This window comes from Callospermophilus lateralis, chromosome 2 (genome assembly GCF_048772815.1).
Source record: "Callospermophilus lateralis isolate mCalLat2 chromosome 2, mCalLat2.hap1, whole genome shotgun sequence".
Lineage (NCBI taxonomy): Eukaryota > Metazoa > Chordata > Mammalia > Rodentia > Sciuridae > Callospermophilus > Callospermophilus lateralis.
This window is the reverse complement of record NC_135306.1, coordinates 126,138,732-126,153,351: the sequence shown is the minus strand read 5'-3', so window position 1 is coordinate 126,153,351 and position 14,620 is coordinate 126,138,732. Positions and strand designations below refer to the sequence as shown.

Genomic DNA, 14,620 nt, shown 5'->3' with positions numbered 1-14,620 from the left:
CAATACTTATTTTTCTCTAATTTAGAATGGGGATAATTCTATCTACCTGACTGCGTTCACAGAATTTATTGAACAGTTTACTTGCATGTATACTGAACAAAGCATCAGGCTCTGGCAGGTTTTCAGTCAATGTTTATTCCTTCCCTTTTTGCATCTATGGAGTGTGTTTAAGGCACACAAAGCCCTGTGTTGAGGCTGTGATAATCAGCATTCTCCCTCTGGAAACATTCCCCCTTTCAACTGTATCATATATAGACCCTTTGAAATCAATAAGACTTTGTAAAATATGTGGTGTATTGTTTACAGAGTAAATCAGGGAATACTGTGCTAAGGATCCAAATGTGAGTGATGACAGCAGGAATTCTGGTCTTCTCAATAGTGACACTCAGTAAGAAAACTATCTGTGCAGGTTAAAATGTAAAAATAAATTTTTAACAATAGTTTAAAGCAACTAATTTGTCATTTCCTCCTAGAGTTAGGCAACAAGGCAGGTCATCAGCTAAGCTGGCAAAACTAATTCCCCTAGGAATTCCCTTGAGTTCTTGGGGATTAGTATATGGATTGGTAGACAGTTATGAGTAGGAAACTATTGTGGAGGGAGTAGTTCTTCTAAAGAATGATGAAAATTTATGAATAAAAAAAAATTATTTCAGTTATTCTCCGTAGTTGAAAGGACAGATGCTCCATCAAGTTAACCTAACCCAATCAACAAATGGGCCAAGGACCTGAACAGACACTTCTCAGAGGAGGACATACAATCAATCAACAAGTACATGAAAAAATGCTCTCCATCTCTAGCAGTCAGAGAAATGCAAATCAAAACCACCCTAAGATACCATCTCACTCCAGTAAGATTAGCAGCCATTATGAAGTCAAACAACAACAAGTGCTGGCGAGGATGTGGGGAAAAGGGTACTCTGGTACATTGCTGGTGCAACTGCAAACTGGTGCGGCCAATTTGGAAAGCAGTATGGAGATTCCTGGGAAAGCTGGGAATGGAACCACCATTTGACCCAGCCATTGCCCTTCTCGGTCTATTCCCTGAAGACCTTAAAAGAGCATACTACAGAGATACTGCCATATCGATGTTCATAGCAGCACAATTCACAATTGCTAGACTGTGGAACCAACCCAGATGCCCTTCAATAGATGAATGGATAAAAAAAAAATGTGGCATTTATACACCATGGAGTATTACGCAGCACTAAAAAATGACAAAATCATGGAATTTGCAGGGAAATGGATGGCATTAGAGCAGATTATGCTTAGTGAAGCTAGCCAATCCCTAAAAAACAAATACCAAATGTCTTCTTTGATATAATGAGAGCAACTAAGAACAGAGCAGGGAGGAAGAGCAGGAAGAAAAGATGAACATTAATCAGAGACATGAGGTGGGAGGGAAAGGGAGAGAAAAGGGAAATTGCATGGAAATGGAGGGAGACCCTCAATGTTATACAAAATTACATATAAGAAGTTGTGAGGGGAAGGGGAAAATAAACAAGGAGGGAAATGAATTACAGTAGATGGGGTAGAGAGAGAAGATGGGAGGGGAGGGCAGGGGAGGGGAGGGAGGATAGTAGAGGATAGGAAAGGTAGCAGAATACAACAGTTACTAATAGGGCATTATGTAAAAATGTGGATGTGTAACCGATGTGATTCTGCAATCTGTATTTGGGGTAAAAAATGGGAGTTCATAACCCACTTGAATCTAATATATGTAATATGAGATGTCAAGAGCTTTGTAATATTTTGAACAACCAATTAAAAAAAAATCAAGTTAACCTAAGTATGGTCCTTGTAGTCTTAGAAAGCATACAACGTAAGACAAAGGAGAAATCAGAGAAATCCAAATTTAGTTTCCATAACACAGCATGACTATTGAAAGGAGAGCGGAAGGTAGTAGAGTCCAAATGGTTCTAGGAATCTTAGCAACAGGAGTTGTTCCTGGTGTTTCTTGCCCGATTGTGTAAATCTACTGTTATATCCAGTTGATCCTCACTTCAAGTACATTCTCCTACCTTCCAGATGATGTGTATGTAAAAACTTCTTAGATGTGCCTCAAGTCACTTTTATGTCATTTGACTCTCATTACATCCTTTCAGCTTCTCATAGGATTGTTGTAATTATGACAATTAATGATTAATTTATCTAATACAGGGTAAATTACCATATTTATAAAAAAAACTTTTCCTTTCTCTTTTTAATGGAAAATATAAATGTTTTAATTGATTATTTAGAAATCACAGTTTCTACTTCAATCATGATTGAAAACATACAACTCTAATCAGGGTGGAAGACTCCTATGGCTATTCAGCAATCTTCAAAGCATTTTATTACTGAATGGAGCATCAGTCAGTATGTCATTTGGAATCCACTATGATTTTAAGTTGCTTTTGAATCAGAAGAGTCATTCTCCCATTCTTAGTCTAAACTGGCTTCCAAGAAAGAGTCCTTGCTTATCAAATGAGGCCCCTCATTTATACAATAACTGATCTGTAGTTTTGAATCATGTTCACATAGATGTTGGTGGAAGCTCATAAAAGTGAAATTATTAGCATTTTTTTCCAGGTACCAACTTTTCTTTTGTATAATCTTGAAAAGACTTCAATTTCTACACACATAGACAAAAGACAGGCAAAAAAGTACACACAAACACTTTACAAAGTCAAAGAAATGTTAATTTTTTTAAAAAATGCCCATAAGCATTTTGAGTTATGGACTTATCATAAAATATTTATGTTTTCATTATGTGGATATATTTACAGTTAAATTCCTATAATCTTGTGCCTAGAAATTTATGAAAATAGCAAACATACTTGGCTTTCTATAAAAAAAGGAGCACTTTTCAATAAACTTCTCAAAGTGTATATTCATCCTTTTGTTATCAAATTTTGAAAATTTTATGCATCTGGCATATTATTTAATGCCAGAGGGAGCTTATATGTTTCGGGAAAAATATATAGCTGCTTTCTTTAGGCCTTACTCTTATAAGATCTTATTCTAAGTTATGGATACCCATGGAATGAGCCCTCTGATGATGGTAGAGAGAGATGAGTATATTTACCTAAATCATAGTGGCAAGAACAGGAGAAGAAAATAAGTCTTAAAACTCAGTAATCAGAGGAAAGCAATTAAAGTGTGTAGCAGGCCCTTGATCAATTTATTCTTAATACTAGGAAGGAAAAAATAAATCTATTGGCTTCTCTTATTTTCAGAGTATATATATATATATATTAGTGATGAAAAATGCTTTGTCCTAATAATAAAACTCTAGTTTTTCCTCACTCTTCCTATATAAATAACACCCATAATGGAGCATTTATTTGTTGATAACTCTGGCCACGTATTTTTCTTGTCAGGATACCCGTCAGTCCCTTTATTTACAGAGCAATGACTCTCTTCAAGAAACTATGATTTAGGGTAATGTACATTCTTTGAATAAAAAAACCCAATATGTTATCTTTCAATCCAAGTTTGAGAAGTTGTTACTTATCAGTGGCTCATTAGGGAAATGAAATGAAGACATCTGGACACTTTTATAAGTGATTTAAAATGTTAAAGATTATGATTTCTGTATTCATTTGAGTACAGTAAGCAAATGTATACACATGGAGGCATACGATATATTTCCATACTTAGCACTAGATTTCTAAACTTATTAGAAAGTAAGCACTATCATTATATATGAGAAAATAGGGACTGAAAAAAGTTCTGTGATGGTCTCGATGTTTCAACAGAGCTACGACTATAGTTGGAAATTGCATCATTCATCTTCAAATCGCAAGCTGATACTTAATATATTCTAAAAGTACAAGAAAAGTGGAAGGCATCTCTCATGGCACAGCATCTTCAAGCATCTAGTGCACCATTCAGCAGCTTCTTCCTTCTCTTTTTTATATCTATTTAATTATCATTATTTGCTATTGTTTTTATTTAGTCATTCATCTTCTTACCAGGGAACTTCCAGAGCATGGTGACTTTATATTCAGACTCTACAAGACAATAACAAAATAATTACAAGTGAAACAACTCCTGCAAATAAAATATAAAATAAAAATTTAGGAGATTCTGATATCACATAGGCTCCTGGTGAAATGTTTTTTAAAAAGTTTATTAAGCAATTAGATAATTTTCATGTGAAAATGATGCCTCAGTTCCTAAGCTTATCCTAGATGCGTCTTCATTACACACATTGTGTGTCTGTATACCAGTGTGAGATTGCTGATAACACTGAACATGGATCCTGTTAACTCCAAGTGCTATCTTGAAATGAAATCAGATGCCTACTGACTGTTGAAACGGTATTTTTCAAATGAGCACTCATGAAAATTTATCAAGACATTGTCAACATCTGAACAGAAGAATAAGAAAATATGTCACTAAATATTACCATCTAGCTTCAACTTATATTTGAAATTTTTCTCTTATTATACCTTCCTACTCTGTGTAATGAAATCAAGTACTTAGTAAAAATCCCCAGATAGAATCTTATTTCTATACCTTTGTTGACACTGTCCCTTCTACCTCCGAGTCACTAAACTTCTACTCATGCATCTTTCAAGTCTGATTCCATGGTCAAAATCCAATTACAGTGCTTTCCCACATTTTCCTAAATTTTTTATTCAGTAATCTCTTCTCTCCCACAGTGCTTTATCTGAACCATTCAAATTTCATTTATCCTTTTTCAGAAGGATATTCATGTAGCTTATGTTTTCTATCCCCTGTTCATATTAACATTCTACATTAAAATATGCAAAGCTTAAAAATAGAGCAAATCAAATCTATTTCTTTGTCTTGAGCTCTAATCCACTGCTATTCTATCTTGTCTTTTGCCTAGGATGGTATTTTCCATATGATACTCAGAATCCAGAAAAGGAATAAGATAGAGCCAGACACCACTGGTTTTGTCCTGCACAGTGGCATATCATTCAAAACACTTTGTTTGTACCTGAGAAACCCAACTTGAAATAACTTAACCAAAATAGGCAATTAATATTATTTGACTGAGAGAAATTCCAGGTAGAACTGACTTGCCACCAATACTCATTCCTTTCTCTCCTCTGTATGTTTTAATTTAATTTTCTCTAAATAGGCTTAATTTTCTTTAACAACAAATTACTTTCTTTCACAGAATATAGTTCTCATGGCCCTCAGACATGCTGGCTTTTTTATGGGTGCGTCACCAAAAACAAACTAAGACACTTAAACTCCCTGGTCCTTGGTCAAAAAATTCCAACCTTAACTGTCCATCTGACTCAGTCATTGTGCCACAGAATAATAAGGTAGCTTGACATGCCAGGTACCCACAATAAGTTAATTGATACCATCAGGAAGGAAACCACACAATAGTATAATGGCTCCTATTCAACTCAACCAGTTAGAGAAGATGGAAGCAGAATTTTCTAAAAAAAAAGTGTTAAGAAAATAGCTGTTATTTTTGGAAGACAAGAAATGTATTGAATATATTTGGCAGAAATGTTGAAGATAAAAATATAAATACCCATTATTTGGACATAAAGAAGACAAACTAGATCTTTCCATCTCATTAGTTCAGTCAAATTTTTAAAAGTTACTAAGCATGAGTTTTTGACCTTAGAAATGAATATGATTATGTGTTTCAGAAGTGTCTCTTGAAATATGTAACAACTGCTCTTGCATAGGCACCAAAAAATTAGGACAGACCACTCAACCAACGAGGAAGAAAGCAAGCTCAGTGGGAGTACCAGAACTTTAAGAGTTGAACATGATTTGCCCTAATGCCAGGGGAAGTTACCAGTGCATGCATGCTTTCAGGCCCTGTGTGTGCTATTTTTGCAAGCCTGTTAGTCTGCCACACTCTAATGCTAAGAATGTCAAGTATCATGATAAAAATTAGAGACAAAGAAGATCCAACTTTGATTTTCCTTTATGTACATAAAATCACCCTGAAAAACAATCTTAATATAGAGTTCATAGCCCACCTTTGAAAACTTCACTAGGCTTAGTGTTGGACCCTACATCCTAAAATTATAATAACTTATCCAGATTTTTCTGTTGTTGTTGGCTCTTTATTCTGTAATGTGCTTGGTAAATCACTGCTCTAAATTGTACTCCACTTAGGGAAAAGCACCCTGGATCTTTGTGAGTAATTGGAATAAGTAAGAAAATCAACAACCATAAAGACATTGAAGAAAAGTAATGTACTCTCAGCAGGAAGGATTCTGTTTATTAGGAATTAGAATAACTTGGGGTCATTTCTTAATGGCCTGTAATTCTGAAGTGAGGCAAGCAAGTCAATCAGGAAAAAAAAAAATAAGGGAAGTCAGGAGAGACAGGTATGGAAAAAGACTTAAAGATGCAATGCAAGGTCTCTTGAGCAATGTTCAGGCCAATTCTAGCCATAATCAAAGACCAAAGAGCCACTTTTCACTGAAGAAACAAGTCCGATATTTTGATCTTCAATCTGGTGTCTCATGGGACTATTTCCCATTTCTTTCAGCATCAACCTCTACCTAGCATAAGGAATTGTAAATTAAGATGCATATGACTTGAAATATTAAAAAGTACAGCTATAATAAACCACAAAACCTTGACCAGGTCAACTTTAACTCTAACATAATTATCCCGTGATACATAAAACAAAACTTAATTGCTGAATGTGATCAACTGCTAAAGAACAAGATGTACCTACAGAATATGCTCACCTGTACTGTCAAAGTAAAATTAAAAAGAAGCACTATAATTTCTTGCAGTGCAACTCAAATTAGGTACTTTAATCTAAACTTTATAGTCAAATTTTTCATTTTGTTTTAATATATAGGTTTATTTCAGCTGCTTTAATAGAATGACTACAAATGTGCTACTGTAAAAGTGAGTTCTTAAAGAAATATTTATTTAAGTGGGTAAAGGAAATCAGAACAAATTACTGGTGCTTTGGAGATTGAGGTCCCTGTGCTCTGATAGCTTTTTGAACAATTTAGTAGAATAATGACAGAATTTTTTTTTTGTTAAATTAGAACCAAGTCCCACTGCCTTTCTCCAGCACTCTGTGACACTCTAACTTCCAGCACAGGGACACTTGCCAGTAGGAGGCCTAGGTTTAATAAGCATCATTATAAATCAGTTGGTATTGAATCATCATGAAGAAAAGAGAGGACATTACAGAATCAATTTTAAAAATGGATGGGGAAACCAGAAACTGACTTTGAAGATGGTTTCATTTTAGCAAAGATAGTTACTGAATAGGATGCTTAGCAGTCTTTATATGGTGCTTATAAGTAAGAGGGAATCAAAGGCAAACTTCACACCACTGGATATACTCAGTCGAGTTTATAAGTATCACCAGTGGGCCAAATCCTGCTGCTCTAATAGCTAGAAGAGACAGGAGGGAAAGAAAGAGAACATGAAGAGGGCATAAAAGAAGTTGGAAAGCGTGGCAGGGAGAGAGATTTGGGGGGAAGAAAGAGAAGCAGAAGAGTAGAACATTATTGAAAAAGAAATAGAGAAGATGTGCTTAAACATCTGTTTTGAGTGATACGATAGTGCTAAGCACTCAATTCACTTGCTATTTATCAGGGTCCTGATGTGCAGCAAACATTAGAAAAGGAAGCAATTGAGGGAGTCAGCTCATTAAAGCAGGATGTTATGTTAATGATAATTCCCATTTATCCCCTCAATTTACTGATGAGAAAAATGAAGTCCAGAGGTCACTGGACTGTCAGGGATGGAACAGTCTAGTCATTAGCAGAGCCAGGCCTAGAAATCCAGTCTCTGTGTAAGAGACAGTATTGATAACTTCTCTGCTGAAATTGCTTTGTAAGAAACTAGAATGGAAAGCACAGATAATCTTGAATTATTTGAATAGTCCCCATCTAAAACTGTCCAGGTTCTTTCTTCAGGGCTTACCTCAAATACTACATAGGAAACAAATATATACAAGATTTTCCTTGCCAGGCCTACCCTCTATTCCTTTGTATGTCACATTTATCTTACCTTCATGTCTTATATCATTTATCCGTGTGGGCTTCTTTCTGTCTCCTCATCTTACACACATACACATACACACGCAAAAAAAAAAATTACAGTGAGAGTCATGTATACACAACAACATATACCTGCATGTATTCCTAGATATAGACACCCTTGAACATAGTCTCCTCACAACAGCATCCATGCTAAATTATACTGTTCTTTCTCTGGTGCTTTATACAAAGGGAGATCAAAATCTTATTTTTTAGGAGATAATTAACTCCAGGGCTATCTGATAGCCCTAGAGCCAGAATCCACTAGGCCTCAGCTAGTGCATAGACTTTGAGTAGGTAAATGCGCTATCCAACCTCACAACTTTAAAGGCTAGCTTTAAATGATGACACTAAGTGCTTATCATCTTTGTGGAACCCATTCTTAGTCTCATTCTTTTATTTGCACTATGTGGACCAACACTTGCTCCTGAGTACCTATTATGTCTTTCAAAGTTAAACTTCTCTACTGTAGCTGTGTTTCTTTTTTTCTTTTACTGACATCACCCAGCCCCTCAAGCTGGAAACCTTAGTGACACTGCCAACACCCTAATTTCTGTTTCACATTCTGTTCCAAGTTTGGCAAGTTCAATTCTTTCTTGATATTTCTCATCTAGTAACTTTTCTGATCATTAAAATCCAGGCCTTTATTGCTTCTATCTTGGAATATGGAAATAATCTAATTGACTTAACCTATGACTGCTGTAATTCTCAGCAAAATGCCATTCCTCTAATCAAAACCTCAGTGGCTCCAAACAAGTTGCAGATTGAAGTATAAATGTTTTACTGTGAGAATCCAGGCCCTCTACTATTCAAATTCCAGCTATACTTCCATATTTATCCTATATCATTTTCATTCATATACCAACATGCCAGAAAAAATAATATTCCAATTTACAGTGATTTTCCATCTCTTTTTCTTTGTTTCTAGCACACTATTTGCTTTTTGTCCTGTCTTTCTCCTACTTATACAAATTATAACTATTCTTAGGAATGCCCAAATGTGTACATAGCTCTATTCCTATACTTGAATATCTGTGGATTTTCAATTTAAAATAAACTCTACTGTCATGTATATCTAAAAAGAACAAATTAAGAAAAACATTAACACATGGATCTAGAGACTAAGTTTCCAACTTCCTTAAAAGAAAGTATCTTGAACTGAAGGGGAAGGTTTGGTGGAATGTGGTAAAGACCCACCATTACACATATTTGAAGATTTATGTTTCATTTAAACACCACCAATAAAGAAATGCATGAGTTTGTGAGGCAGAATAGAAAGTCAACTAAATTCATGAAAAATAATTTCAGATAATATGATCAACCTAATAGCATGGGGAACATACACAGAAAATTAACCTGGACATTTTCTCATACATTTTTTGGCCATTCGTATTTCTTCTTGGGTGAAGTGCCTATTCAGTCCCTTTGCCCATTTATTGATTGAGTTATTTGTGGGGTTTTCTTTGATACTAATCTTCTTGAATTATTTGTATAACTTTGAGATTAATGTTCTGAATTGAATATGGTAAAGATTTTCTCCCATTCTGTAGTATCTTTCTGTCCATGTTCTTTGTTACCTTTACAGTGAAGAAGCTTTTTAGTTTCATACCATCCATTTATAGATTCTTGATTACTTCTTGCACTTTAGGAGTCTTGTTGAGGAATTTGGTTCAAAGCCGATATGATGGAGAGTTGGGCCTACTATTTCTTCTAATAAGCATAGGGTCTCTGATTCATAAATGTCTATTAACTTGGCAATGATAAAGTTCTGATGTCTTTGTTTTTTTAAAAAAATCAACACAATTATTTAATATTGGGAATGGTCATAATTATTTACTTTAGAGAATATTCAGTAAATGAATTACCAGTGTTGATAAACACTTTTCAATAATTATCACTTTAAATGGTCTTGAACAGGCATGTAACCCAATCCTTAAGGGAAGAGCACGATTTCATCATAATGATTGGACCTAAGTGTACTTTTTATTTCAATGCATCAAAAATTTTAATAGTCATCAAACATACACTAGCAACCAAACCACAGTGATTTTCAGTATAACATCTCCAAGATTGAAAAGAAATTGTGACATTCTTTTTATGCTTAAAGACTATTCTTTATTTCCCAGGTGTGATGGGAGAATATGAGCCGAAAATTGAGGTGCATTTTCCTTTCACGGTTACAGCTGCTAGGGGAACCACTGTTAAGATGGAGTGCTTTGCACTTGGCAAGTAAGTACATACTCCTCTATAATTAGACACAATTGTTTATTAAAATGTGACAAATCTTTTCAGATCATTTATTTTGCTAGATTTTCTTTCCCCAGAAGCCCCATAGTTGCTATACATTTTTTCAAAAAGAAGGACAAATGAGAATTGGCAAAGTAGCCAATTATAATTTTCTTCCTAGTCATTTCTGTGGACTGCAATGTATATAATTTTGTCATTTTAACAAAAAGGAAATTTCTCTAAATTAAAGACAAGCTTCACTTGTCTTTGCCTCCATGCCTTATATTTCAGTATCATCCTTAATTTCATTCAGCAATGCTCCAAATAAGAGGAGGAAAAAGAAAAAGCTACTGTCTGCTTCTCATGTATAGGATGTAAATTATGTAGATTATGAAAATGGTACAGAAATTATAAGGATAATACTTAGATTATTTCAGAATCTCCAGAAATAACATCATGATAACCCAAGCTGATGATATACACAATTTGTTATCATTCCTTGAGACAGACAGAAATATATCACACTCTAATGTTTGCTATACTTATTGATTCTATTTCTGAGGACTTAAATCCACCATATATTGTCACTTGTCAATGATGTTTACAGTATAGGTATTGGGATCAGAGGCAAGAGTGGAATTTTGAACATATTTGATTAGAGTATTATAACTTATTTTAAATAGTGTTATTTTTATGATAAGACCTCAGGGTCTTTTCTATATCATATAATTATAATTTGCATAAATGCATTTGTCAGTTACTAATCATTTAGCTTCAGTTGTGTTGAGCTAACTCCCACATCATAACTATAAAGTACTTGGAGATAAAACATGCTACATAAATGTGTTTATAGCAGTAGGGTTAGCCTGTGGGTGAGAAAAATATTGGTAAACAGAAGAAACTCAGCTATTAACTGGAGGTTTCAGGATAAATATAGTAAACACCATTTGTTTTAATTTTAAGACTGACTGAAATAACATGTCAGTGCAATTCTCAAATGTAAATAGGAACAAGTTCATAATAGACCAAAGATAAAATAAGTTATTGTACAGCCCCTCTTTTAAGAAAATGATTCCCATAAGTAGAAAGATATTTTAAGGAATTAAAATGAGCCTAGAAGATATTTAGGTAGATATCTGAGGAAGCTTCCTAAATCCAAAGGCATAATGTTAAGGGAATAATATTAAATACCTTGAAAGTCTTGTTCTTTACCATTTCTCCATGGTGTAGTGTCAGGGAAAATGTCTCACATAAGGTGCTTAATTCTGATAAATGCAAAAATAATATATTCTGACTTGATGCTAAAGGTTTTTGTATATCCTGCAGTTAACTAATTCTTAAATGCCAGAATTTGTACTAAAGCCACAAACAAAGGGAGGTCATATTGTAAAACAAATTAGAAAACTAGATTTATAGAGAAAAAAACAATATAGAATATTTCCCCAGGCAAGCTTATTTAATAAGTTAGATTTGGTTGCTTTGGGAAGACTTGAAATGTGCTTAGTAAATTGATGCTTAAAGTTTCTTTCCTTCTAGATAGGATCCAATAGTTAAATCACTTGTATTCTTTTAATACTTTATTTTCTTCAACTTTTCCACTCCTCTTTTGTTACTCCTTCTCTCCCAAAACTAAATAAGTACAAGGGAGGGTAAAAGACACATACCACCTATGTCAAGAAGGACTCTATTGTTCATTTGATACTCTTCCTGTGAAATATCACAGATGTGGAAAGAAAGAAGGCTGTCACTATCTGTAGAATAACTTGCCACCCTCCTGAAAATAAACAAGATCAAAGAAATAACATGTTGACATGCCTTAATTCCTTTCCAGCATGTTATCATGTTGGAGTGGGTCATCATCCAGTCCCAACATGATCCCAGCAACTTCAAATTAATGGCTGAGCATTGGCTTAGTTCTAACAGCTCATCTGAGCTGCTTCCTTCTGAATGTATGGTGCTCTAGAGGGCCTTTGTTCTGAGAACTTCAGTATCTGGCACTAGATATTGGGCAAGATGTTACCCCAGGCTGATTCTTCCTCTCAGTGTGTCTTCATAGAAGGCTTTAACATAAAAGTTTCTTCAATCAATATAAAGGACACTGGTTTCTCAAAGGAGTGTTATAATCAAATTCTGTAATGGAGCATTTCAACCTCTTTTTCATCTCGTGGTTTTTTCATTTGGTGTCTGCCCTTCTACAAACACTCCCCGCCTGTTTTTCCATGGTGGTTCCCACCTGCTCTCTTGCCTCCACTGCAATAAAAGCTTCTAAAGAGGCTGTAAACATTTTTTTTTAATTTTTTTTTAGTTGTAGATGAACACAATACTTTTACTTTATTTATTTATTTTTATGTGGTGCTGAGGATCAAACTCGGTGCCTCACATATGAGAGGCAAGCGCTCTGCCACTGAGCCACAATCCGAGCTCCAGCTGTGAACATGTTAGCCATCTGTAACCACTTTATCTAACTCAAACTCATTATTCTCTCTGAAAATACTTGGGTTCTTTTCTTTATAATACTTAATGTGATTATTTATACACACACACACACACACACACACAAAGTTAAATATAATTATATAGATATAATATTAATGTTTTAATTTATATATATACATATACATATATACATATATATATATGCATACATATATCCACACTTAAAAACTTCCTGTAACTTAACAATGCAGCTAGAAACAGGATCCAACATAGATGGTTGGTTCAATGGAGTGTAGGAAATGGTCAAGGTGGAAATCTGTGAGCAGGGTTAAGAAGACCACAAAGAGAAATGAAGGTATATGTAGACTGTGCATATGTGAACTCTAGTATCACTTTTTAAGCCTGAAGTACAAGGGAGGAGGAGATGATGATACCAGAATCAGGTAGTGTTAGAATAGGCCAAAGACTACTCAGCAGGGGCTATAATCACTGGAGCCACAAGAACACAGCTAAAGAGACTTGTTTTTCTTATACCTTCTGACCTCCTCTATGGCCTCCCAAGAAGCCAACTAGAACTCAACCAGAAGTCTGTTTGCAAGCCAGAGGTTATAATCAGCAGAAGTAAAAGTTCTACAGGGAAGAGGAGAATGACAGGAAAGGGAAGCAAACAGAACAGCCAGCCCAACTCCCTTCTTTAGGTTTTAAGCCTTGTGAAGGCTGGAGTCATGACTATCCCTCACTTGTATATTGCTGTTGTCTTCCGTCAAACCAGGAACACAGCACTCAGGAAATGCTTGTTGAAGGAATGAATTAAATACTGTGTGTTTAATCCAATCAACAGTTAGTAATGAATAATAATAAGCTCTTCATACTTTTTTTCTTGTCCTTCACCCCAAAATAATTATACATTCACTAAACACCTGTTTCTTGCCCCCTTATATATGTATATATATATAGATAGATAGATAGATAGATAGATATAGATATAGATCTCCAAATGTACTCATACTCTTGTCCCATCTTTTTCTACCTATTCTTGTCTCACTTCATCAAGTAGCTTCTTGTCTTAGACCTACTATTTCTCCATCTCTTTACTATCATGATAAGAAAGCATGAGCTCTACATTTTAATGACATTTTAGGTGCATAATTCAATATTGTTAACTATAGGTAGGATTTGCATACCATATCTCTAGCAATTATTTATCTTGTATAACCAAAATTTTACTTTTATTTCAAACTTAGAATGTTCATGTCATAGTTACTCTTAACAATTAAAACAAAAAAACTCCCTTGATATATTGCCTCATAAGAGGAGATTGTTTTCAGCACAGGAATAAAAATATTAATTATAGTCTAGAGTGAAGGACAGAGTTAAAAATATATATCAGACAATAATATTGGATGCAATAATGGCTTGAAGAACAAACAGGGAGAAAATTATAAACACAAAGATGTTGCTGTTACTAACTCTGTCTCCTCTAGGTTTTGCTGAGGCAATCCAGATTTCCAGATTTTTACCATGTTATTAATTGAAGCACACACCTTCTAGATATAATTCTTTTCAAGGAGAGATGATTCACATTAATGCACAAGTGCCAAAAAGCAAAAAGTGTTTTTTTTCCATAGTTCATCTTGTAAATATGAATATACCTTGAAAAAAAATAACTGAATGCAGATTTGAAGGTTTTGAGAGCCCAGCTTGCCAGGCAATGTCCTAGAGACATGAGAACTTTTTCCACAGTTCCTGTTTTCAAAGAGATGCCACTGTCTCCCTGAACATAACTGGGTCTACTACCACAATCTCTTGACTCCGATCTCAATGTTGTAACATAAACATTAGCTATACCTACCGAATGACCTATCCCCCATGGTGTCAGCTTTTACTGCTAGAGACATTTATTGCCCTGTTTTTTGTTTTGATTTCTAAGTGAAACTGAACAATAGTAAAAACAGGTT

The 14,620-nt window shown here is 34.7% G+C and overlaps 1 protein-coding gene across 1 annotated transcript in view; it reads left to right on the top strand.

Annotated features, from left to right (window-relative positions):
• The window catches only part of Cntn5 (contactin 5), a 494,625-nt gene that overhangs the window by 168,631 nt on the left and 311,374 nt on the right, over positions 1–14,620 (top strand). Inside the window, exon 7 of the mRNA XM_076841939.2 lies at positions 10,127–10,229. Within this exon, the coding sequence (XP_076698054.2) occupies positions 10,127–10,229 (103 nt within the window). The remainder of the gene's footprint in view (positions 1–10,126; positions 10,230–14,620) is intronic.